The sequence below is a fragment of the Hypanus sabinus genome, chromosome 12 (assembly GCF_030144855.1).
Source record: "Hypanus sabinus isolate sHypSab1 chromosome 12, sHypSab1.hap1, whole genome shotgun sequence".
NCBI lineage: Eukaryota > Metazoa > Chordata > Chondrichthyes > Myliobatiformes > Dasyatidae > Hypanus > Hypanus sabinus.
Genome location: NC_082717.1, coordinates 28,955,714 through 28,983,344, shown reverse-complemented (window position 1 = coordinate 28,983,344; position 27,631 = coordinate 28,955,714). Strand labels below are relative to the sequence as shown.

The following is a 27,631-nucleotide window of genomic DNA, read 5'->3' as shown; positions in this document are numbered from 1 at the left end:
GAGACTCTGTGAAAACACTAAGCCGTTGGCTTGACAAAAGTAAATTTACAATGGCATTGAGTAAGGAATTTGGACGACCATTGGTATGTGCATGTATAGAATTCAAAAGATTTGTCTTGGAATAATTTGTCAGGTCAAGTCGCACTCATTGGAAAGAGAAGCTAAAGACTGTAGACTCCGAGCAGAAGAATGGTAAGACAAGTGATTATTTGTTTTTGTTTTGTTAATGCTTAAATCTTTGTGGTAGAGCACATCAGCTGAACCATGTTAATTTCTTTGTTTTTAAATTTAGCCAACAACAACTAAAAAATGTGCATGCTGACCTAAGCAGGCGATTAGACCGGTCAACAAACATCATTCAAGAGAAGTTACCTTTCAATGATACAAGTATGTCTCTATCCTGTGATTGCAGTCTTAATGCACATTATTTCAGCAATGAAATTTCATTTGTACACTTGGGTCTCAATCACACACAAATAACAGTGAATATTACATCTATTCTGCTGAGTTGTTTTATTGGGACCAGAAGGTGGGGTGGAGGGGGGAAATAAATGGAATCATTCTAACTTTTAAGATTCTACCAGTTTCTGAGCACCAAGTGATTTTGCATAATCTATTAAGAGCACATGAATATACTAAAACTATATTCTGGGAGCACCAGAAATGTATTGGACATTTTGTGAAGACTTGCATGAGGGCAATGGGTTTTGCTTCATTGTCTCTCTTAATGGATGAATTCAGTTTTGTTAGCTGTTCTAACTTCAAATTGCTCATTTAGACTACAAGGCATGAAGACAGAAATTGGTATTGCATGCACATTTTTTTCAAAGCATTTCTAATTGCTTGAAATGTATTTATTTTAATATAATTCTTAAATAGGGCTTGCAGAGTACTACACATTGGATGTACCCATTCATGACAGGAGGCATCAGGTATGTAATCAAGAAGTTGATATTGGGAAATATTTCATAGACCTTAACCTTTTGAATATAGGAACAATCTTTTGGTGTGGACATTACAACTGTTCTTTAGTACTGTTCAATTTTAGAACCCAGAACAGAACAGTACAGCTCAGAAACAGGCCCTTTGGCCCAAGTTGTGCTAATTAAGCTAATAATACATAATTACATTAATCTTTGTCTGCACATGGACAATATCCTATCCATTCTCTGCATATTCATGTGCCTGTTGTTAAGAGCATGTTAAGCGCCTTTGTCATACCTTTCTCCACCATTGCCCTCTGACAGTGCATTCTAGGCACCTACCACTCTCTCTTTTTTTAATTAACCTGCACGTCTCTTTGAATACCCTATAGTTTTAAACATTTTGACCCTAGGAGAAAGTTACTGACTGTCTACTCTATTTAAGCCTCTGATAATTTCTGAAACTTCTTTGAGGCCTCTCCTCAGCTTCCACTATTCCAGAAAAACAACTCTAGTTTGGTCTTATAGAATCTACCGTCTAATCCAGGCAGGATTTTGAAAAACCTCCTCAGCAACTTCTCAGAGCTTCCATACCCTTCCTGCAGTGGGGCAACCAGAATGTTAGTCTTGAACTCAATTCCTTGATTATCAGCTTATCAACTCTTTTGCAGTCACTTTCAGGAAGCTTTAGACTTTTATCCCTCAGTGTCAGTGCTGTTAAAGGATCCTGCCTGTAGCTCTGTACTTTCCCTTTACATTTGATCTTACAAAGTGCAACACTACACACTTGCCTGGAAGTAAACCTCACCTGCTATTTCTCTGCCCGTGACGGCATCTGATCTAAATCTCACTGTATCCTTGGCAAGTTTCTACATTATTCACAATACTACCAGTCTTTGTGTCATCTGTAAACTTACTAACCCACCAGCCATGTTTCACCCAAGTCACTTATATCACAAATGGTACAGATCCCAATATAGAATCCTGCCAAATGGCACTCATCATGACTTCCAATCAGTGAAAGCTAGTAATTACATTCAGTTCTGTGAATAAATATAATACAGCCATCTCAAATCCATTTCTGATACAGTCTGATTAATTGCGATCGAAGTTTTGAAGTTATCCTAGTTTTAAGTTCAGTGCATGAATATGCTGTTCAGCTCTTTTGGTTGTTCCAAATTTAATTAGGAGGTTGATGTTACAAACATGTAATTACTTTTCATTCTTGAATAGTGGTATAGTTCATGTGGTTGCACACTCAAGTTTAAATGAGAAATCAGAAGTACTTTGCTTACCTCTCAGGATGCAATTTGTGGGTTAAGAATGCTAAGAAATTCAGCACTAAAAGGGGTCATAATAAGATAGGAATCTATTTCTATTAGGACTGTTGTGTATTTCTGCTGGCCCCACTGCTGAGCTGGAAACTTTGTGTGAGCCCCTGTCCTTGCATTGCTATGAGCTAATGTACTGGGAATCTGGTGTGAGTCAAGCAGTAAATCATTCCATAGCTCTGTGGCGAGGCTGTCTCTGAGGTGTTGTACTATGGCCAGTAAGATGAGTGAAGCCATTGTTATGAATTACCGCACCTGTTAGATGTGTTAATCAGTCTTGTTCATCGTCATATATTCCATACTGTGGAAGCGGCTCTTTCTCTCACATCAGCTGTGTCATATGGGTGATCTACTTACACATGGAGCAGATGGTGCTAGTGCCTAGCAGTGAGCTGCCTGTACCAAGTAGCCACACTGTTTGCCATGGCCTGTAACATCAGTGAGTTGTGGGACACTCATTGCTGGCAGCACATCAACAGAAGACAGGCAGTTGTGCATAAAGGGAAGGAACTAACACAAAATTCACATCATAACAGCACACAGCTTCAGATGTTCATTTAAAATATCAACAGAGTTGTAATAAATTGGCACTCTGAGTGTACTGCAAAGCAAGGTAATAGTACAATTATTCATCCCTTAGTTTTGAGGCGAGGTAGGAAGTATGTGTGTGAGGCCAGTTTTCTGTGCTCGGTGTCAGATGTGGGGGGTCGTGGAGTCTCCCAGCCTCCCAGACGGCCATATTTGCACCAGGTGTGTCGAGCTGCAGCTCCTGAGGGACCGAGTTAGGGAACTGGAGATGCAGCTCGATGACCTTCACCTGGTCAGGGAGAGCGAGGAGGTGATAGAGAGGAGTCACAGGCAGGTGGTCACACTGGGGCCACGAGAGACAGACGAGTGGGTCACAATCAGGAGGGGGAAGGGGAAGAGTCAGGTACTAAAGAGTATACCTGTGGCTGTACCCCTTGACAATAAGTACTCCTGTTTGAGTACTGTTTGGGGAGGGGGCAGCCTATCTAGTGGAAGTGGCAGCGGCCGTGCCTCTGGCATAGAGTCTGGCCCTGTGGCTCAGAAGGGAAGAGAAGAGGAAGGCAGTAGTGATAGGGGACTCGATCGTTAAGGATCAGACAGGCGATTCTGTGGACACAGGAAAGAAACTCGGATGATAGTTTGCCTCCGGGTCCGGGATGTTTCAGATCATGTCCAAGATATCCTGTGGTGAGAGGGAGAACAGCCAGAGGTCATGGTACATATTGATACTAATGACATAGGTAGAAAAAGGGAAGTGGTCCTAAAAAGACTACAGGGAGTTAGGAAGGAAGTTGAGAAGCAGGACCTCAAAGGTAGTAATCTCGGGATTACTGCCTGTGCCACGCGACAGTGAGAATAGGAATAGGATGAGGTGGAAGATAAATGCGTGGCTGAAGGAATGGAGCAGGGGGCAGGGATTCAGATTTCTGGATCATTGGGACCTCTTTTGGGGCAGGTGTGACCTGTACAAAAAGGACGGGTTGTACTTGAATCCCAGGGGGACCAATATCCTGGCGGGGAGGTTTGCTAAGGCTACTGGAGAGAGTTTAAACTAGAATTGTTGCAGGGTGGGAACTGAACTGAAGAGACTGTGGAAGAGGAGGTTGGCTCACAAATAGAGAAAGTTTGTAGACAGTGCGAGAGGGAGGATAGGCAGGTGATAGAGAAGGGATGCGCTCAGACTGAAGGCTTGACATGAGTCTTACTTTAATGCAAGGAGTGTTGTGAACAAAGCAGATGAGCTTAGAGCGTGGATCAGTACTTGGAAATATGACGTGGAGGCCATTACTGAGACTTGGATGGCTCAGGGACAAGATTGGTTACTTCAAGTGCTGGGTTTTAGATATTTCAGAAAGGACAGGGAGGGAGGCAAAAGAGGTGAATGTGGCACTGTTGATCAGAGATAGTGTCACAGCTGCAGAAAAGGTGAACGTCATGGAGAGATTGTCCATGGAATCTCTGTTGGTGGAGGTTAGGAACAGGAAGGAGTCAATAACTTTACTGGGTGTTTTTTATAGGTCACCTAAGTAGTAACAGGGATATCGAGGAACAGACAGGGAAACAGATCCTGGAAAGGTGTAATAATAATGGAGTTGTGATGGGAGATTTTAATTTCCCAAATATCGATTGGCACCTCTCAAATATCGATTGGCATCTCCCTAGAGCAAGGGGTTTAGATGGGGTGGCATTTGTTAGGTGTGTTCAGGAAGGTTTCTTGACACAGTATGTAGATAAGCCTACAAGAGGAGAGGCTGTACTTGATTTGGTATTGGGGAATGAACCTGGTCAGATGTCAGATCTCTCAGTGGGAGAGCATTTTGGAGATAGAATTATGATCACTATCTCCTTTACAATAGCATTGGAGAGAAATAGGAATAGACAAATTAGAAAAGCATTTAATTGGAGTAAGGGGAATTATGAAGCTACCAGGCAGGAAATTGGAGGCTTAAATTGGAAACAGATGTTCTCAGGGAAAAGTACGGAAGAAATGTGGCAAATATTCAGGGGATATTTGTATGGAGTTCTGTATAGGTACGTTCCAATGAGATAAGGAAGTTATAGTAGGGTACAGGAACCGTGATGTACGAAGGCTGTAATAAATCTAGTCAAGAAGTAAAGAAAAGCTTACAAAAGGTTCATAGAGCTTAGGTAATGTTAGAGATCTAGAAGATTTATAAGGCTACTAGGAAGGAGCTTAAGAAGGAAATTAGGAGAGCCAGAAGGGGCCATGAGAAGGCCTTGGTGGGCAGAATTAAGGAAAATCCCAAGGCAATCTACAAGTATGTGAAGAGCAGGAGGATAAGACGTGAAAGAATAGGACCTATCAAGTGTAACAGTGGGAAAGTGTGTATGGAACTGGAGGAAATAGCAGAGGTACCTAATGAATACTTCAGTATTCACTATGGAAAAGGATCTTGGTGATTGTAGTGATGACTTGCAGCAGACTGATGAGCTTGAACAAGTAGATATTAAGGAAGAGGATGTGCTGGAGCTTTTGGAAAGCATCAAGTTGGGTAAGTCGCTGGCACTGGATGAAATGTACCCCAGGCTACTGTGGGAGGTGAGGGAGCAGATTTATGAGCCTCTGGCGATGATATTTGCATTATCAATGGGGACAGGAGAGGTTCTGGAGGATTGGAGGGTTGCGGATGTTGTTCCTTTATTCAAGAAAGGGAGTAGAGATAGCCCAGGGAATTATCGACCAGTGAGTCTTACCTCAGTGGTTGGTAAGCTGATGGAGAAGATCCTGAGAGGCAGGATTTCTGAACATTTGGGAGGTATAATATGATGAGGAGTAGTCAGCCTGGCTTTGTAAAGGGCAGGTCATGCCTTACGAGCCTGATTGAATTTTTTGAGGATGTGACTAAACACATTGATGAAGGAAGAGTAGTAGATGTAGTGTATATGAATTTCAGCAAGGCATTTGATAAGGTACCCCATGCAAGGCTTACTGAGAAAGTGAGGAGGCATGGGGTCCAAGAGGACATTGTTTTGTGGATCCAGAACTGGCTTGCCCACAGAAGGCAAAGAGTGGTTGTAGTTGGGTCATGTTTTGCATGGAGGTTGGTCACCAATGGAATGCCTCAAGGATCTGTTGGACCCTTACTCTTTGTGATTTTTATAAATGACCTGGATGAGGAAGTGGAGGAATGGGTTAGTAAGTTTGCTGATGATACAAAGGTTGGAGGTGTTGTGGATAAGTGTGGAGGGCTGTCAGTGGTTACTGCGGGACATTGATAGGACGCAAAACTGGGCTGAGAAGTGGCAGATGGAGCTCAACCCAGATAAGTGTGAAGTGGTTCATTTTGGTAGGTCAAATATGATGGCAGAATATAGTATTAATGGTAAGACTCTTCACAGTGTGGAGGATCAGAGGGATCTTGGGGTTCGAGTCCATAGGACGCTCAAAGCAGCTGCGCAGGTTGACTCTGTGGTTAAGAAGGCATATGGTGTATTGGCCTTCATCAATCGTGGAATTGAATTTAAGACCTGAGAGGTAATGTTGCAGCTATTTTGGACCCTGGTCGAACCCCACTTGGAGTACTGTGCTCAGTTCTGGTCACCTCACTACAGGAAGGATGTGGAAGCCATAGAAAGGGTGCAGAGGAGATTAACAAGGATGTTGCCTGGATTGGGGAGCATGCCTTATGAGAATAGGTTGAGTGAACTTGGCCTTTTCTTCTTGGAGCAAAGGAGGATGAGAGGTGACCTGATAGAGGTGTACAAGATGATGAGAGGTATTGATCATGTGGATAGTCAGAGGCTTTTTCCCAGGGCTGAAATGGTTGCCACAAGAGGACATAGGTTTAAGGTGCTGGGGAATAGGTAGAGAGGAGATATCAGGTGTAAGTTTTTTACTCAGAGAGTGGTCAGTGGGTGGAATGGGCTGTTGGTAATGGTGGTGGAGGCAGATACGATAGGGTCTTTTAAGAGGCTTTTGGATAGGTACATGGAGCTCAGTAAAATAGAGGGCTATAGGTAAACCTAGTAATTTCTAAGGTAGGGACATGTTCAACACAACTTTGTGGGCTGAAGGGCCTGTATTGTGCTGTAGGTTTTCTGTGTTTCTATGTTAAACTATGAAATAGAACTCTAAAGCATGTTTCTTGACCAGTATTTGAATTGGTAAATTATATTTAACCATTGCGGTTCAGAAAGTTCCCATTTTAGTGTTAAAATAAATGTATTATTTCATGACTGTCAACGTTATGCACTGATAACATAAAACTGACATTTCAGCCCAGTGGGCTAGAGCTAAATTGGTAATCCCAGTCAATGTGGTTTTAAACATCTGTTTCCTTTAGCTTAGCCAAAAAAATATGCTTCATTGAAATCAGATGTGCAGAATAAAACCAAGGAGTGTTTTGCACGTACTTGGAAATAACTGTATTAATTCCATAAGTGATGTGTGAAGGAAGTTTATAAAGGTAAACCATAATACAAGATCCCCCCCCCCGCTATTCAAAGGTAGTGTGTTCCTATGAAATGGTTCGTAAGCCAGAATGCCGTAAAGTGAAGAAGCAATTGCCATTTATTTATATGGGAAAAATTTGAGCTTTTGCAGACCCAAAAATAACCTACCAAATCATGCCAAATAACACATAAAACCTAAAATAACAGTAACATTTAGTAAAAGCAGGAATGATCTGATAAATACACAGCCTATTTTATGCAATTATTGCAGCACTATCCACCGCAGCGAAAATCTCACGCAAGCGCTCTCGGCAGCACTCGTGGCAGAAACACACAATGCAAAGCGTTCCCAGCAGAAACACATGGTGCAAACGCTCTCGGCAAAAACACTCTTTCCAGTAACCTTTAAGCTATGAAGCTACCAAATAACACATAAAAATACACAGCCTATATAAAGTAGAAATAATGTAAGCCCAGTGTAATATCACTTAACGGAATCAGGAAGACAGTGAGCACACTGATGACGGTCTGTTAGGCTGAGTCGTCGAAGGTTGAGGTGGTGGCAGGTAGAGGAGACTGGGGTATCATCTCATTGTTGTCTGTTTCCATCAGGGCAGACAGGTCACCTTCTTCTATGCCTGCCTGCCTCATTGTCGAAGGTCGAGTTTCGTTGGCTGATGTGGAAGGCTTGAAAAACGACAGTATGCTTGACTGCTTAGCCTCGTGCATCTTTCTATCATACAGTTCTTTGTAAGCACTCAAACCATCCTGCAATTATGCCCTAAACCTACGTACCCTTTCAAAATTAAAGTCATACTTTTCTGCAATCATTGCAGTGTTGTCAATTGCAGCAAAAATCTCACGCAATTGCTTCACGTTCAGTTCCTGGACGTCTTCACTAGCTACTGCGTTCGGCTTCCATTGTTATCCTTTCCTCTTCAATAGCTCTTCATCTCTGTTTTTGGTCATGGGATGCCTAAACCTCTTCAACATAATCTTTGTCAACTTCCACAAACCCTTAGCCAAACTCACTATATCTTTACTTTGTTCACCACGTTCTAAATGCTTTATTATGTCTAGTTTTACACTAAGTGTAATACCCTTACGCACTCTTTTAGGCTTTTCCGATACCTTAGAACTCATCTTGCTAATGGATGCACAAAATAAATCGACATAAAGCACAGATGCTCACAGGCACGTGTTTAAGCAATGCAGGCTAGAATGCAGTTCCGGGGGAGGAACGTGGCTGCTCGGTGCGCGTGCTGCCTTTTTTCGTAACAGTGAAGACATCTTCTGTTAGCGAAAACAGGTAATTAATGTAGGTCTTTCGTAACAGCGAGTTGATGTAAAGTGAACGTTCAAAAAATGGGGGACACCAGTATTCAGGTTATTCTTCAGAGATTTTAAAAACAAAACACAAGCTTTCAGAATTGTGACACATTCACGAATTGTTATAACTTGATTGTTTGGGTGTAGCAATATCCTTGAGTTCATGAGCTCCCGTTTCCCAGAGGTATGAAAGGTTGGTAGGGTGATTGGTCAGTGTGGATTGTCCCTTGATTAAGCTTGGGTTAGGTAGGGGGTTTGTGGGCGGCATGGCTTGAGGGGCTGGAAGGACCTACTCTGCTCATGCCAATGAATAAATAAATTAATTAGTTAAATATCACATTGCTTGGTGTTTGAACTTGCCTTTTTTCATATTTGCGCTTTGCGCAAGTTGGTTGTTGCATTTCTGTGAATCTGAAATACAGTGTATAAAGTGCTATACTGAGTTTTAAGTGTTTTAATTAACTCAAGGCTGTGATATTTCTCATTTCAGATTGATATTAATTTGTTGGTTCTGGAATCATTGTTAAGATGTGAGAATAAATCTTTTTGTGACTTCTGTTGTTATGGGTGTGAAGTTTAAAATTTAAACTTGAGGTTTACCTAATGCTTGTACAGCAACACATATTGTAACATAGCAACCAGAAATATTTTGTCTACATTTTTACATGGGTGATGCATGTGAAGGAAGCTATCATATTACTGAAGACTAGGCCTTCATGTTCAGGAGAAACATATTTGTCAAGCTTTTCTTTTACTTGAGAAAATAAACTTGTTTAGTTCCTAAGTATGGAGAAATTAAAGTTGTATTCAACAGTATTTGCATATGTGCCTGTTTTTTTTGGCTGATGTTATCATTATGTTGTTACAGTTTGAAGTTTCATTTTGACTTGATCCCAAATTAATGTAGTAGTTCTAATAGTTTTAAATGTTTTTTGTCAAGTTTCTCAAAGTATCTCTCATCAAATTACTTAATTATTAGCGCGGAGTTTAACTATGCACAAACCAGATGCATATTGAAACATCACGTGTCTCCAACCAGATGGAATTGATAACTCTAAATTTCAATACATCTTTGTATTCATATCAGTTCTGTGGTGAGTTAACTTGTGAAATGTGGTTAGATTGGATAATGGTGGAAGCAGTAAAATAGAAAAATCTGCTGAAATATAAAACTAACTATTTGGCATGTAAAACTGACTTGTATTTCAGTTAAAAGCTCGTGACGTGAGTGGGCAAGCACTAGCTTTTTGTCAAGATTTGGTGGGAGCACTGCTGAACTTTCATACCTATACAGAACAAAGAATTCAGATCTACCCCATAGATTCTGCAATGGATACCATTTCGCCTTTGAACCAAAAGGTACACTTCTTGTGTGGCAACAGAGGGTAATTGCAAATGCCTTTTTAAAATGTAATATAACATTTGATAGAAACAAAATGAAATGGAAATTGCCACTGATCTAAATAAGGAGGAGACATCAGAGATTTTCAGAAGAGGAAAATAAAGGCATGGAGGGAGCCTTAAGGCCTTTTGAATTTATGACACAGCCACCAACGACACAGCAGTTAAAACAGCAAATACTTAAGTGGTTGAAAGTGAACACAGACACATGTAAAGTTACATAGAAATGGAGAGACAAGACCATAGGATGATTTCTAAACCAAGTAAATAATTTTAAAATTGATGGTTTGTGTGTTGGTTATCCATAGTTTCTGACAATGATAGGAAACCTGTGTGGGAGAGTTATTGAAATGGAAAAACTATTGCTTTGGGGCAGTTCTACTCCCTTTATCTTGGAAGTATAGACCCAATGGTATGAACAAGTGTTGCACACTGGGATCTTCCTTGGTTGCAGTGGGATGATCATGATGTCTTCTGTGCCTTGTCATGCCCTTTGCTCTCCAGTGTGTTGCAATGCCACGTTCCTGGCCATTGGATCTCACTGTAGATCTCATCCACCCAGTCTGCCAGAGCTGACTTTGTATGCTGGGGCAGGCATATCCCTATTTCACTGGGGTATGAAGCCACCGGTCAGCCTCTCCTGGTTTAGCCCACCTGTCAAAGTGGTGCCTGGGATGAGGCTACCATCACATACAGACAGCTACTTGGAGCCACAGGTGAAAGCTGAGTGTCTATTGGGGACCAAAGTTGAGTCAGTTTTCCTGGGTTGGACATGACAAACCCCTTCACCAGAGATACCATCCCTTCCTGGACACCCCATACACCCTGAAACTATTTTAAATCCCATGTTTGTGGGCCAGCCCTGAGGATAAATAGGAGAGAACCTAAAGAAGTCTGTAAGTTGCCAAATAAATCAAATAAATTCACCCTGGCAATTTAGAGAAAAGGAGGGAAACTGTCTATCCTTCTCGATTACCTTTGGCTTTTTGCAAAAGTTCTGAACTTCTAGATGGTAATGATTGCGGAGGGGGAGAGGTGAGCTGAATAAAAATTTGCATCTTGTATCTCTTGAAATCTTAGCTCCACAAATAAAATTCAAGTATAAATAAATAGATTTAACTGGATATGCTGTGATTATTACTTTCCCTAGCAAACTTATGAAATTAGAATCTGAATTTGTTTGCAGTTATATTGACATGAATACCATTAATAATGAGATCTACAGGTAGTTTTACTTATGCTGTCATGATAATGCAAAAGTGGAGCCGTTGATGAACTAAACCAGTCACGCTCTACTAACTGCTTTTTAACGAGCCTGGCCTACAACACAAACCCCCATGAAGGAAAATGTTTTTTCTAGGGACCAAGGTTCCAAATTTACTTAATCTCTGTATTCCTAAGTTCTTCAAGAAAATCAAGAATGAGCAGAATGGTCCATTTACGAATGTTCAATTAGTACTGCAGTTAGCAAACTAGTAAGTCCTGGTATTTGGATTTCTGTTTCAGTAATCTGATAATAAAAACTGATCTGCTTTTTCTATGAAGCTTTAGAATGTTTTGAAGCATTCTAAATAAAATGGTACCTTTTTTAAAAGAATCATTTACAAACTATTATTTTTTCTTTAGTTTTCTGAATACCTGCATGAAAATGCCTCATATGTTCGTCCACTAGAGGAAGGAATGTTGCACTTATTTGAAAGTATTACTGAAGAAAGTGTTACTACACTGGTAAGTTTATTAAAGTTGGCTTTTATATAGATATTAATCCTTAAAATTCATTACTGTGCATTGTATATACCACTGCGAATACTCCTTTTCCCTAATTTTTTTATTGTAGGAAACTGCTGTGAAACTTAAACCATTTTCAGACATCTTTACTACTTATGTTTGTTTTCTAAAGAAAATTCTACCGTATCAATTAAAAAGGTGAGCTCAGTTGGTTCTTGTAGTTTGTAACTAACAGAATGAAAGGCTTTCTATGCAAGCTAATACAGTTTTTCTGATGTGCAAGTTATACAGACTTTTTCTTCAGTTACCCATGGACGTGATTGTAGGACAGCCAGACAGCCAAATTGATTTTTTTTTTGGTTTAGAACTGTTCTATGTGAATACCTACTTCTATTTATTTATTTATTAAATGACATACTTGGCTAATGAATTCCAGTGAGGTTCTGGTGGATGATCGTCTCCAGCCAAGTGTGTGTATGTGTATGAGATACTTCTATTTTTTCCCTTTTCTGAATCAAATTTCACAAAAAATTGTACTGTTCATGATTTACTTTTGAAATCTATATGTCCAAATTATCTATTCATATTTGATTTATACATTTCACATGGACGGTTAATAACTTCCTGTAAAAACTTACACCTTTTTTCTCCACAAGCTTGATAGTCTCCGATTTATTTGAATGGGGAAGATAATTGAATTTGGTATTGACTGACAATGTCATTGTTAGTTGTCCATCTCCAGTTGTTCTTAAACTTTGGAGCCAGTTGTGTTTCAATCATACAAGTAAGTGGCTTTGGAGTCACTTGGGGATAAAATGTAAGAAATTACGAATTTAATCGAGTCTTTTTGAGGAGGTAATAAAGGAGTTTGATGAGGGTAAAGCACTGGATATTATCTACATGGACTTTACTAAGATATTTTAAAAGACCCCTCATGGCAGGTTGACTCAGAAGATAAATATGCATGGGATTCAGGGTGAACTGTAAGTTTGGATTCAGATTTGGCTTGTCCACAGAAAATCAAGTAAGAATGGAAAGTTGTTGTTCTGGTTAGAAGTCTTTAACCAGTTGTGTTCCACAGGATTGGTAAGATTTGGATAAAAATAGGTGTGTTAGCAGATGACATCAAGAATGATGGAGTTGTGGATGGTGTAAGGGGCCATCAAAGTGTACATTAGAATGTAGATCAGTTCAGACATGAGTAGAGAATGGCAGATGGCGTTTAATCTGGGCAATTGAAGTGTTGTATTTTGGCAGGTCAAATGAAAGGAAAAAGTATACAATTAATGGTAGACATCTTAGTGGCATTGAGTTGCAGTTGAATCTTGGAGTCCAGGTTTATAGTTTACTGCATGTGGCTGTACAAGTAGATAACGTGGCAAAGAGGAACGTGCCACTGACTAGCATACTCCTGGCTAATGTTCAGTCCCTGGACAACAAGCTGTGTGAACTAAGCCAGAATCTCCCACTAGCGGGAAACAAAGGAACTTTTTGTGGAGACCTGGTTGATGAAGGAGATACTGGATCACACCATCGAGCCCTCAGGGTTCTCCCTGTTCTGGGCAGACATGTCTTAAAAACCTCTCTGGGAGGAGTAAAGGAGGTGAGGTATTCTTTATGGTCAATAATGCTTGGTGCAATCTCAAGAATGTGCATGTCCTCAAATCCTTTTGTCCCCCAGATCTGGTGTACCTTGTGCTACTGTGTAGACCTTTCTGGCTGCCTAGAGATTTTGCAGCTGTTATTATTATAGCTGTATATATTTGGCCTCAGGCTGAACTGATCTGGCTCTCAAGGAACTATGAGCACCCTGGAGACTGTACACCCGGAGGCTGTTTTCATCATTGTCGGAGACTTTAATCAAGTGTCTCACATCCAAGTGAGTACACAGGAAAATTGCATACTCTACTAATGCTACTCTCCCTTCTGCAAGGCTTGCAAAGCGCTGCTCTGTCCACTGTTTGGGAAGTCCATCCTGCTTCTGCCTGTGTACAAGCAGAAGGTGAAACAAGAGGCGGCCATTCTTAAAATTGTCCACTGTTGGTCTGACCAATCAGTCTTCATCTACAGGACTGCTCTGATGATGTCAACTAGAATGTCTTTCATGATGAGAATGTCTCAGAGTTCATGGAAGGGGTCACGAGCTTCATCTGGAAATGCATCAAGAACGTTGTCCCCCAAAAATTGGTCATGGTCTATCCAAACCAGAAACCCTAGATCAACAGTTCCGTTCACACTGCACTCGGCGTGTGAGACAGAGCTTTTGCCACAAGTAACCGCCAAGAACTCAAGAAATGCAACTATGATCTACACAAAGTCATCAAGACAGTGAAACAATAATATAGGGACAAAATCCAGACACAACTCTCCACCAACAGCACACGCAGCTTATGGCAAGGTCTGCGCATTATTGCAGCCTTCATAGCTAAACGCAGTGGTACTGCCAACACCACTGCCTCTCTCCCAGATGAGCTAAATCTCTTTTTATGCTTGGTTCGATGTCGCCAATACTGAGCCCACAAGGAGAGCCGCTGGTGCGACCTGCATCTTGGTCATCTCTGAGGCTGAAGTACGCAGGTGTTTCCAACAAATGAACAGCTGCAAGGCAGCGGGGCTGGACAGCGTCCCAGGGTGGGTACTTAGAGTGTGCACGGCACAACTGACTGGTGTGTTTACAGACATTTTTAATCTCTCCCTCTCCCAGTGCTTCAAAATATCCACCATTGACCCTGTACCTTAAAAGACCAAGGTAACATGTCTGAAAGACTAGCATTGTGTCACACTCACCTCAATAATAAGCAAATGCTTTGAGAGGTTGGTCAAGGACTGGATCTGCAGCATGCTGCCACCCACACTGGACCCTCTACAATTCACCTACCAACAGAACCGATCAACAGATGACGCAATAACTGCAGATCTACACACCTGGAGAGGAGGGATGCTTATGTGAGAATGTTCTTGGATTACAGTTCAGCATTCAACATCATAATTCCGTCCAGGCTTGACAAGACGCTCAGAGACCTTTGCTTCACCCTGCCTTGTGCAGCTAGATCCTGGACGTTCTGTGAGATTGTCAGCAGGTGGTAAGAGTGGGCTCCCTCACTTCTGCCCCTCTGACCCTCAACACAGGAGCATGTTGAGTATGAGAGTAGGGCTGTGTCATAAGTCCCCTCCTTTACTCTCTGTATAATTAAATTTGCAGATTATACTACATTGGTTGGCCTTATCTCAAATAATAACGAGGCAGCTTACAGAGAAGAAGTCATCACCCTGAAACAGTGGTGTCAAATAAGCAACCTCTTTTTTAATGTTGCAAAAACAAAGGAGCTGGTTGTGGACTACAGGAGGAATGGAGACAGGCTAGCCCCTATTGACATCAATGGATCTGTTGTTGAGAGGGTGAACATCTTCAGGCTCCTCAGTATATACATCACTGAGGACCTCACTTGGTCTGTGCATACTGTCTATGTGGTGAAAAAAGCACAACAGTGCCTCTTTCACATTAGACGGTTGAAAAAGTTTGGCATGAGTCCCCAAATCCAAAGGACTTTAGAGAGCACAATTGAGAGCATCCTGACTAGCTTAATTATCACTGCCTCGTATGGGAACTGTCCTTCCCTCATTTGCAGGGCTCTGCAGAGAGTGGTGCGGATAGCCCAGCGCATCTGTGGATGTGAACTTCCCAATATTCAGGATATTTACAGCCACAGATGCATAAAAAGGGCCCAAAAGATCATTAGGGACCCGAGACACCCCAGCCACAAACTGTTCCAGCCGCTACCATCTGGGAAACGGTACTGCAACATTAAAGCCAGGACCAACAGGATCTAGGACAACTTCTTCCATCCCAGGCCATCAGACTGATTAATTCATGCTGACACACTTGTATTTCTAAGCTATATTGACTGTGCTATTGTATATCTTACTGTACATACTATTTATTACAAATTACTATAATTTGCACATTGCACATTCAGACAGAGATGTAATGTAAATATTTTTACTCCTCACGTATGTGAAGGATGTAAGGAATAAAGTCAATTCAATTCAAATTAAATTCAAGAAGGCTTAAGAAAGCTTGCCTCCAGTGGTAGGCATGTTGAGTATGAGAGTAGGAAATCATAATCAGAATCGGGTTTATTATCACTGGTATATGTCATGAGATTTGTTAAGCAGTATATCACAATACATAGTAATAAAAACGATAAATTACAAAATGTATACATAAAAATAAATAAATTGTACAAATAAGAATAAAATAATGAGGGTGTGTTCGTGGGTTCATTGTCCATTTGGAAATCTGATGGCAGGGGGAAGTAGCTGTTCCTGAAATGTGAGTGTGTGTCTTGAGGCTCCTTTACCATGTCCTTGATGGCAGCAATGAGAAGAGGGCATGTTTTGGGTGATGGAGGTCCTTAATGATGAATGCTGTTACTTTGAGGTATCGCCTTTTGTAGGGGTTCTGGATGCTGGGGAGGCTAGTGCTCATGACGGAGCTAACTGAGTTTACAACTTTCTGCAGCTTATTCTAATCTTGTGCAGTGGTCCCTCCATACCGGATGGTGATATAACCAGTTGGAAGCTCTCCATGGTACATCTGTAGAAATTTGCTAGTGTCTTTGGTGACGTACCAATTCTCCTCAAACTCCTTATGAAATATAGCTGCTATCAAGTTATATAAAACTTTAGTCAGATCACATTGCATGGAGCATTGCATGCAGTTCTGTTTGCCCCCTTATAGGAAGGATGTCAAGATAGGAGAGGAGGCAGAAAGGTTTACCAGGATACTGTGCAGATTAGAAGGCAGGTGCTTTAAGGAGAGGTTTGACCAACTTGGGTTGTTCTCCCTAGAGCACTGGAGGCTGAGCAGAGACCTGAAAGAGGCTTTGAAAATTGAGAGGCATGGATAAGGTAGACGTCAGAATCTTTTCCTCAGGGTAGAAATATCAAACACTAAAGGATGTGATTTGAAGGTTAGATGGAGAAATTTAAAGACAATGTGAAAAGCTTTTTTTTTAACACCGGTAAGTGTCAGGCTTAGTATTGAAATAGGAAGATTGGTCTTGAGGTTTTTAGATAGGCGGATGCGTGAATATGAATGAAATGGAGGGATATGGATGATACATAAGAGAAAGACATTTAGTATAAATTAGCATCAAGGCTGGTACAATATTGTGGGCACAATGGCCTGTCCAGTGTTAAACTGTTCTATACTGCTGTTTTCATGATACCCTTGTAGTTTTATTTCTCAGTTTCTGACATTAGTTTATTGTGGTTTCGAAAACTTAGAGTTGCTTAGTTACTCAGGGTTTAGAACTTGTGCTTGATGAATGGTCCAGTAGCACCATACAGCAGCCCCCCCCCATTGAACTTGAAAGGTGACTTGTTATTGAAAGAGGTTCACTGGAGACCAGAGCTATATATAGGTTTAAAATAGGCAGATGATTTTGATTAACAGATAGTAACTTTGTCAGAAAGATCTTTAATCAGAATCATTTGTACACCTGTAGAAGCTGAAATGTTTTAATTCTGATCCTATCTTTATTCATCAAATGAAAATTTGGATGCTGCAGATATATACCCAGAATTTAGGATAAGTACAGCACAATCAAGCTAATTAAAATTTATAATTTGCAATAGATTTTTCTGAGTGAATTCCTTCTGAGTTATTTTTAGAATCCCCATTCTACCTTTCACCATGGGATTTGTGAACCTTGTTCACTTCAATTTACAAATACCATATGTTCTATTGCTAAAACACTTTAATTGTACATGATTTTTCATCTGCATACACATACTCCCTCCATTGTGTCAGTGAAATTATCTAAAGAGAAAATCTTAGTTTTATAGAAATATATCAAATGAAGTCTATTCAGAAATGTTTTATGAAATAGATGTAATAGATGTAAATCTGAGAACAGTAACTTGTCACATTCATTCTAGTCATGTTGTAAGCTTTATGCATACTGGAAAAGTATTTTTCACTGTTTCTCTGAGGCTTTTGGGAAGCGGTGGGAACCGGACCCGCTCAAAGCCATCCTTGGAGCAACAAGCTCCTTGTCTTCAGCCAATAAGTGTGAAAAATGGCTGTATTGTTTGGAATGGTGAGTGCTAAGAAGTTAATCCTGCAAATGTGGAAAATGGACTCTGTGCCTTCGTACGATCTGTGGTTGAGAGAACTGGCAAGCACTTTACATTTGGAGAGACTAAGACTATGTAATGAGGGCAGAGGGGACATCTTTGAAAGGATAAGGGGCCCTGTATTGGACTTTCTTATGGGGTGAGGACTGAGGGTTTTTGGTGCGGTGCACCTCTGCTGTGTATGTTTACTTTTTGCCTTTATATTTTTTTCTCTTTTGCTGCTCAATATTTAATCTGATATTTTCTATGGTTGTGGTTTTTGTGGATGTGTTGTATTTTTTTCGTTTTTTTTTGTTAGTTTTTTCCAAGTCTGTTCACATAAAACAATAAAATATATTATAAAAAATGTTTTATGAAATAAGTAATTTGACTTGGATGCTGATAAACATTAATTATTTTGCTTTTCTGAACTGGTAGTTTGGAAGAGGAATGCGAGTACTCGCTCTGCACTACTAGTTTACGAGAACGGAACACTGAACTGCGGTGTGATATGCAAAAGATTACTGCTATCTTTGAAAAGCTGCAAATTTACATAAGCCTTCTTGCCGTGCCGAGTAAGTTCACAAAACAGCATCCTTGTTTTGTCATTTAAGCTCAACACAAAAGTTGCCATGTATATTTCTGAAAAGATCTATCCTACAATTTGCTTTAATGGCTGGTTAGGTGTTTATTAGGAGTCTATGTATTTATTTATTTATTTTGGTACAGCAAGCCAAGAGGATTGACAGATTATGTACATGTGGAATGCAAGGGAGTAATAAGAGCAATGTGTTAATTATCTGATCTCTGGCCTGAGTCATTAGAAGGGAAATTTAGCTGTAAATAGAATATTTAATAGTGTAGAAATTAAACACAGAAAATGATTTGAAATATATTGTGTGGCAAAATGGTAATTCATAGTCTAATGATGATAGAATTCTTGATTTTGTTCCACCATTCAATAAAACCCTTTGCTCATCTGATCTTTGGTTGGACTTTACTTTCCTGTTGGATCTGTAATCTCTTAATAGCCAAAAATCTCTTGCTTTTGAATATATTACTTAATTCAGCATCCATGCTCTCTCTGGTAGAGAATTCTAAAGATTTTCAAATTAAAAGGAATCCTCCCTTCAATCTTCTTTGACAGATTCCCTTGGTCTCTGAGCCTGTCTAATTCTAGATTCTAATAAAAATTTCCACATCTGCCTAGTCAAACCCCTTTTGAATAAATAACCTTTCATTTCTAAACACCAGAGAACATAGGCTCACTCTGCTCATACTTCCTTGGGATAGCTTTTTTATCTGAGTAACTGACAGTGAACTTACATTCTATCATTGCTGAGGTCAGATAAACATTTTTTTAAATGAGACCCGAGTTGTATTTTTACCACAGGTTTTCCCATTTCTACCCTGTTTAGTTGATGTGCTGGAAAATTACATTTTGGGGATGGAGTCTATCTACCTACTATTGATATAAAGTGGCATTATCATCGGCAAGTTGCGAAATGTTAACTGATATAAGGAGATTGAGGCAACTTTATAAACATTAGTTGGCCTATTTTCAGAGTAATCTGTGTAGTTCTCATCACCAAATTAATGGAAGGATGTAATTGAATTGCCGAAGGTGTAGAACAGGAGTTCCCAACCTGGGATGCATGTACTCCTTGCATACTGGTGTTGGTCCATGGCATAAAGAACTGCTGGTGTGTTATGGACATTGACCATTATATTCTGTTATAAGGAAGTATTCCCTTAATAATAATGATCAGAGAGGCATGGAAAGAATCTGTATTTACCAACAAGTAACCTTTGTTGTCTTAAATAAAAAGTTTGTGGGTTCACAAACTAGCTACCTGTGTACATACCTATGAAGTTTTCCTGACCCTCTGTGAACAGTCAAAGAATAGAAAATGTAAATATTGGGAAAGGAGTTTATGCTGGCCATGTTTTCTTCATAGTCCTGGTCTGTGGGGCACACCACATCTGGGATGGTTGGTCTCTGGAGAGTTGTCATTCTTTTGCATTTGAAGATCCGAACTCTTGTTGTGTGCCTTAATGATTCAAATGACGCATCACTATCCCACTGGCTCAGGGTCACCTGACTGACGGGTCACCTTATCGGCTCTGGTCCAGAGCTACAAACAGGATTGTTCTATGTTCTCTGCCCTCAGTATCATGCTTTTGTTCTTATCAAACGCAGGTTCAAACTAGGTTACCCACACACTGCCACTTTACATGATACATAGCTACTTGTCTGAGAATAGTCTCAGGTTTATTAGGTTATTAGCTGAAACTTCTTGTGACCACATTCACTTGCTCCGATCAAGTTATCCCAGAGCAAAAATCAGTTCATCAGAGTTCACAAAATGGGGGGCTGTGAGGATGGTCTCACAAAATTCAACTCCTTCAAGCACATGGCGAGAACAAGGACAATTGGTTTGTCTACTTTGACTATCCTTGATTAATTCAAATTCACTGATTTGTAGACTGTAGTTCTCTCTAGCCAACAGCTGCCTGCAAGCACTTCTGTTATTGGCAAATGTTTTTCTTCTGTGGTGGCTAAAGGGGAATTTGATAGAGATGTACAAAATTGAGGGAAGCAGATAGTGAAAGCTTCACAGTTGCAGCTATGTCTAAAACTAAAGACCGTGAACAGGAGCAGGAATTCTAGAGGGAAACTTTTCACTCTCTCCCATGGAGAATAGTTCATATCTGGAATGCATTGCCTGTGTGGTTGGGTGGAGTCAGAGATATTACAGCATTTGAGTAAAATCTTGAATATTTATTTATTAAGACACAGTGGGATTAGTATTGCTGGGATCTTGATGGCCAAATTTACATGGTGGACTGAAGGGCTTGATGCAGTGCTTATGACTATGAACCAAAGAGCTGATTGTAGACTTAAGGAAGGGAAAGTTGGGAGTATATGCCGGTTCTTCACTGAGGGGTCATTGTTGGAAATGGTGAGCAGCTACATCAAGGGCATCACATCTCAGAGGAGCTATGCTGGGCCCAAACATTTTATGCAATCACGAAGAAGGCATGCCAGGAGCAATACTTCATCAGGAGTTTGAGAAGATTTGGTATGTTACCAAAGCCTCCAGATTTTCATAAATGTATGGTGGAGATCTATCTGATCAGTTGCATCACAGCCTGGTATGGAGGCTTAAATGCACAGGATCAAAAAAAAAGTTGCAGAGGGTTGTTGACTCAGCTAGCTTTATCATGGGGATAATCCTGCCTACCATCGAAAATGTCTTCAAGAGGTATTGAAGAAAAGCTCTTTTCTGAACGTCAGTTTTGTAGCCTTGCAATATTAAATAATTTTCTGTTGTTCTCAGCAAAGCAAATATGCTCAAACTCAAAATTTTTCCCACAGTATACTATCTGCCACATTTTTCTTCGCCCAACGAATTTATATTTGTTAGCAGACTTAATGTGCCATGAATCTATTGTTTTGCGACAGCAGTACAGTGCAAGACAAATTACTGTAAGTTACAGAAATAAGTAAATATTACAAAAGATAAATAACAAGAATGATGTTCATGGGTTCATGAATCATTTAGTAATCTGGTGGCAGAGCAGAAGAATCCGTTCCTAAAATGTTGAGTGAGGCTTTTCAGGATCTTCCCCAATGGTAGTAACATGAAGAAGATATGTCTTTAATGATGGATGCCACCTTTTTGAGGCATCGCCTCTTGAAGATGTCCTCAATGGTTGTATCCATGATGGAACTGGTTGATCCTACAATCCTCATCTGTCTTTTGTGATGAAGCATGGTGAGCATTCTGTGTTGATGCTGGAATGTGTGGTGCCACTCATGTGATGTCCCCAGCACATCCTTGGGTGTATTAGTTAAGACCAACATTTTGGTGTACACGTGATAAATAAATCTGAATCATATCCGATGCTTTGGCACTCCCAAAGCTTGCTGAGATGCAACCAGTACATCTGCAAAAATTGCAAGTGTCTTTAACATATTAAATCTTATCAAACTGCTAATGAGGTAGAGCCACTGGCGTGTCTTCTTCAGGATTGCATCAATGGGTTAGGCTCAGGATGGATCCTCTGAGATGTTGACAGCCAGGAACTTGAAGATGCAGACCCCTCAATATGGATTGGTGTGTGTTCACCTGACTTCCACTTCAATTCCTTGAAATGCAGAACCAATTCCTTGTTCTTGCAGATGTTGATTGTGTGGTTGTTGATGGGATACTACTCAACCAGCCAAACTATCTCACTCCTGTATGCTTCCTTATTGCTATCTGAGATTCTGTCAACAACAGTGATGTCATGAGCAAACTTAAGTTTGTGTTATGCCTAGCTGCATACACACACTCTGCTCTTTATTTACTTTACCACCTTTTTGACTTACCATCACACACTTAGATAAATTGTTTTTGACTCGCTCCTGCACTAATTCCTGAGATGCTTAGGTTGGGGAATTTTATGTCCACATAGTGGATGGAAAATCAGGAAGAGAAATCATAAGAATGGCCTCACTAATGAATTGCCTGTTTATTGTAATGTGAGTCAGAGCAGCTGTCATCTAAATCCATCTACCCATATTGAATTATTTCATACCTGAAGTTGGGAAGCATGAAATAATTCAGTGTATGTCACGTAGATGGTAAAGTGAGATTATTGTTTCCCTAAAGCCCACGTGATAGCTAAATAAATAACAAGCTAATACTGATCAAGTTTTATGTTTTTGGCTGTAGGAAGGTTACCATTTAACATAAAAGGAAGTTACGAAAATTAATGGTATTAAACACATCATCTTTTCTTTCCTTTCAGGTACCAATCCTGAAATGCTGCTTCAGACAAACTACAATATAGTTTTCACACAGCTTGCCGCTTGTCTTCATTCCTTGCATGATGTTATGAAAGGCAAGTCTAAAAGCGATGGAATGAAAGCTTTATGGTGACCTTGTTTGGCCTAGACAACTTGTAAAGAATGGTTGTGCTGAATTTCTTTTACCTCTGCTTATGTAGAGGTTTTGCTATGGGAATAGAATATTGAACTAAATGACCATAATACTAGATTAGAAACTGGAATACTCAAGTTATGATATTTCTGTTCAGTCAAGCACAATTACAATGTACCCTGCATTACTACAGTTGGGATAAGGCTAATTCGTCATTATGGATTTCACAAATTATTATTGAAACATTTGAGATGTGTAATAAAAATTTGCGTGTATGGAACTTGTGGGAGGTGGAAAATGGGAAGTGACAAATGTGTTAACCAAGGTCATGATTGCAAGCTATCAGTTCCCAGCAGGATGCCACCCAAGGGATTTGCTTAGGAAACTGACAAGGCAATTGGTTCTATTTATAGTTGTACAATATTACTTTTTTCAAACAATGTAACATCTATTTAACATCAATAATTAAAACAACCTTTTCTCATGCCTACAATGCAGTCAGAATTTCAATGCATATAGACTGTATCCCTACATCAATGTCACTGCTAAGAGGAAAACTGCAAGTTGGGAGACATCTGCAATTATAATATGAGGGTCAGTTGGGGAAGAAGAATTTGTGTTTTGGGAAATTGTAGTAAGGACAGCTTTCTAAGAACACAATCCCTACATGGTGGTAGTATTTTGAGTTCATCATGATAAAATTGAAAGCAACACACTGATGAATTGAGCTTTAGTGTTACAAACACTTAGGAAAAATATCTGTAGAATTAAGAGCTAAGGAAGGGAAATCATGTTTGACAACCTTCTGGAGACTTTTGAAGGTGAAACTACAGGTTGAACATCCCATGTCCGAAATGCTTGGGACCAGAAGTGTTTCTGTTTTGATTTTGGAATATTTGCATTAACAATGCCTTTAAAAAGTATTTATCTCCCCTTGGAAGTTTTCATGTTTTACTGTTTTACAACATTGAATCACAGTGGATTTAATTTAGCTTTTTTAACACTGATCAACAGAAAAGACACTTTCGTATCAAAGTGAAACCAAGTTTCTACAAATTGGTTTAAATTTATTTCAGTTATCAAACAAAATAATTGATTGCATTGTTATGCCTGTGCCCAACTCTGAGGGGTTGAAGGGTCCCAAAGTAGCCCCCTCCTTTTTGAGAATCGCAAGATCGCTATACCCAGGAAATGAGAGAGAGACATTTGGAATGTCTTGGCCCCTCGGCGATACAAAGCTACGGGAAACGGCCATTGTCTCTTGGAGACGGAATTGTGTATTGAGTACTGTGCTTCATGGAAGCCCTCAAGCAATGTGGGCTGGTTGGGGGATGGCATCATTCCACCGATTGACATCTGAGACCCCGTGAGTGGGGATAAAAGAGGGTCTGTGGGAACAGCCCCTCAGACGCACCAGAAGAAACGCTAGAAATCCTGTAACAGCGTAATAGCGAAAGCCGGTGAAAAGCCCACGTGCGTCCTTTTCCATTTGCCTCAGAATTGGTGGGCCCTGCCACAGAAGAACGGCTTTAGCTAAACAAAGGAGAAATCAGCCCCCAACGACACTCGAAGGATTGATATCATAAAAGGAACGGGCAAGTTTAAACTCTCTCTCTTGACCCCAACCAAAGGCTGTAGCCTGCAGCTTGAATGAACTTGAGTGACTTTTATATTTCCATCGGACAATACGTTATCCCCTAGACAACGACAGAGTTATTTCTGATTGATTATTATTATACCCGGCTTTTTGATTTAGTATTGACGACGTATATTATCTGTATGGTTGCATTGATATTTTTGTGTATTTTTATCAATAAATACTGTTAAAAATAGGACCATCAGACTTCAACGGACCTCACTATCTTTGCTGGTAAGTGACCCAGTTACAGGGTACGTAACAGCATAATTATTCACCCCCTTCATGTCAGTATTTAGTAGATGCACCTTTGGCAGCAATTACAGCCTTCAGTCTGTGTGGATAGGTCTCTGTCAGCTTTGCACATCTGGACACTAATTTTTCCCCATTCTTCTGTACAAAGCTGCTCAAGGTCGGTCAGATTGCACGGAGATTGTGAATGGACAGCCCTTTTCAAGTCCAGCCACAAATTCTCAGTTGGATTGAGGTCTGGTCTCTGACTTGGCCACTCCAAGACATTAATTTTGTTTTTAAGCCATTCTGGTAGAGCTTTGGCTTTATACTTTGGGTCATTGCCTTACTGGAAAACAAATCTCCTCCCAAGTTGCAGTTCTCATGTGGACTGAATCAGGCTTTCCTCTAGGATTTCCCTGTATTTTGCTGCATTCATTTTACCCTCTACCTTGACAAGCCTTCCAGGGCCTGCTGCAGTGAAGCATCCTCACAGCGTGATGCAGCCACCACCATGCTTCACAGTAGGAATGGTGTGTTTTTGATGTGCAGTGTTTGCTGACACCAAAATAGCATTTAGTCTGATGGCCAAAAATCTCAGTTTTGGTTTCATCAGACCATAGAACCTTTTCAGCTGTTTTCAGTGTCTCCCACATGCCTTCTGGCAAGCTCCAGCCAAGATTTCATGTGAGTTTATCTTCAACAGCTCCGTTAAAGCTGTGACTGGTGATGTAACACACACACAATGCTAGTGGAACACAGCAGGCCAGGCAGCATCTATAGGAAGAAGCACTGTAGATGTTTCAGGCCAAGACTCTTCGTACCCGGGCAGCAGTTGTTGTATGGCAGTCTTCCTTATCTCAGCCACTAAAGCTTGTAACTCCTCTGGAGTTGCCATAGGTCTTTTGGTGGCTGCCCTTACTAGTTCCTTTCTTGCGGAGTCACTCAGTCTTTGAGGACAATCTGCTCTTGGCAGATTTACGGCTGTGCCATATCCTTTCCATTTCTTGATGATTGACTTCATGTACTCCAAGGGATATTCAGTGACTTGGAAATTTTCTTGTATCCATTTCCCGACCGGTGATCTTCAATAACCTTTTTGAATAGTTGCTTAGAGTGTTCTTTTGTGTTTATGGTGTTGTTTTTGCCAGGATACTGACTCGCCTGCAGTTGGACCTTCCAGTACAGATGTATTTTTACTACAATCAATTGAAACACCTTGACTACACACAGTGATCTCCATTTAACTAATTATGTGACTTGTAAAACCAATTGGCTGTACGTGATTTGGCTTGTCATATTAAAAGAGGTGAATACTTAGGCAATTAATTATTTTGTGCTTTATATTTGTAATTAATTTAATCACTTTGTAGAGATCAGTTTTCACTTTGATACAAAAGAATCTTTTTCTGTCGATCAGTGTCAAAAAAAGCAAATCAAATCCATTGTGATTCAATGTTGTAAATCCATAAAACATGAAAACTTCCAAGGAGGGTGATTTACTTTTGATAGTCATTGTATATAATGAGATACTTTGGGGATGAATGGGACTCAAGTCTAACACAATCCATTTACATGATTTGTACAACTTGTGTATAACTGGTGGAAGCTCATGGTGAGTAGTCTACGGTTGGAACACAGTCTGATGTGATTGAGTTGGGTCCGCCACAAACTGTTGGAGTTGAATAACAGTATCTATTACAGTCGGCCCTCCTTATCCGTGAATTCTGCATGTTCGAATTCAACCAACCACGGATCGAGAAAACCCGGAAGTGCTCTTCCAGCACTTGTTGTTCGAGCTTGTACAGACTTTTTTTCTTGTCATTATTCCCTAAACAATGCAGTATAATAAATATTTTACATAACATTTACATTGTATTAGGTATTATAAGCAATCTAGAGATGATTTAAAGTATACGGGAGGATGTGCGTGGGTTATCGTGGATCGGGATCAAAAAAATCGTGAGTTCTCTTACTAAGTAAGTTGGAACAGGTACATCCAGTATTATTTAGCATCAGTTAGTCAAACGTTTGCATTCGTATATAGTATATTTTTTACCTTTCTATGCATATAAAAAACTTAAGAACGTATGTTTCAGCGCCAGGCTTGGGAACGGAAGTTTCCGAGTTCGATCTAGTGACAGATCGAGTGCACTCTCCACCGTGCCGGGTTGATGTGGAGGATCAAAAACCCAATAATTAAACCACTGCGTTGCTTAGTAATAATTGTAGCTTTCATCGGGGCACAGCCTTTCTCACTTTATCCTTTAAAATTGTTCCTATCGTTGACCAACGTGGCCTAGCGCTTTTCCAATGACCGATGGTGTTTCATCTCTTTCTGATCACTTTATTATTTCCACTTCATTTTCAATCGTTATCATGATTATTTTCGTGAACAGAAACACTGCAGATTCCGATCTCTGCCGCTGGGTCCTAATGTCCACTGCACTGAGACAGGTTGAATAAGGGACTTGAGCATCTGCGAATTTTGGTATCTGTGAGGGGTCCCGGAACCAATCCCTTACGGATAAGGAGGGCCAACTGTACTGGGTTCCAGAGCTGCGATTAGCTTTCAAACAGCTGCCTGTTCCACAAGAACTACGATGGGAGGAGGGGTATTTTTATATAAAATTTTTAATATTTTTGTGCATGAAACAATTACCTTCAGTATTTTAGTTCGTAAGTAATAGATGTTTGCTTGTTTCAAGATCAGCGTACTGTTAAGCAACATGTGTTCACTACAACACTGATGAATCCATTCTTTCAGTACATAATTGAGATCTTCATTCTTCAATTGATGCAATGTTTTTCTATTTGTCCATTAATTTCTGTTCATTACATATGTGAGGTCACTTCTCAGATCTGTCTGGTGCTCAGAGACCTGTGCATTGCCTGGTAACTTCCCAGCGCTTTATGGAATTTTTCATTTTGATGTTATGTCAGTTTTGGATTTCTGAGTTTTTCAGATCTTGGAATTTCAAAGGGGTACTCAACCTGTAGTAGAGAAGATGGGGGAAAGGTAATGGATGAGGTGTTCTTGAATTTTCAGAAAGCTTTTGCAGT

At 40.2% G+C, this 27,631-nt stretch overlaps 1 protein-coding gene across 2 annotated transcripts in view; it reads left to right on the top strand.

Annotated features, from left to right (window-relative positions):
- Nucleotides 1-27,631, top strand: part of ppp1r21 (protein phosphatase 1, regulatory subunit 21) — a 113,844-nt gene that overhangs the window by 54,675 nt on the left and 31,538 nt on the right. For both annotated transcript variants that reach the window (XM_059985694.1, XM_059985693.1), the window contains exons 6-13: nt 134-192; nt 293-387; nt 880-932; nt 9,734-9,883; nt 11,552-11,653; nt 11,763-11,851; nt 18,212-18,348; nt 22,571-22,663. In XM_059985694.1, coding sequence (XP_059841677.1) covers nt 134-192; nt 293-387; nt 880-932; nt 9,734-9,883; nt 11,552-11,653; nt 11,763-11,851; nt 18,212-18,348; nt 22,571-22,663 — 778 coding nt within the window. The remainder of the gene's footprint in view (nt 1-133; nt 193-292; nt 388-879; nt 933-9,733; nt 9,884-11,551; nt 11,654-11,762; nt 11,852-18,211; nt 18,349-22,570; nt 22,664-27,631) is intronic.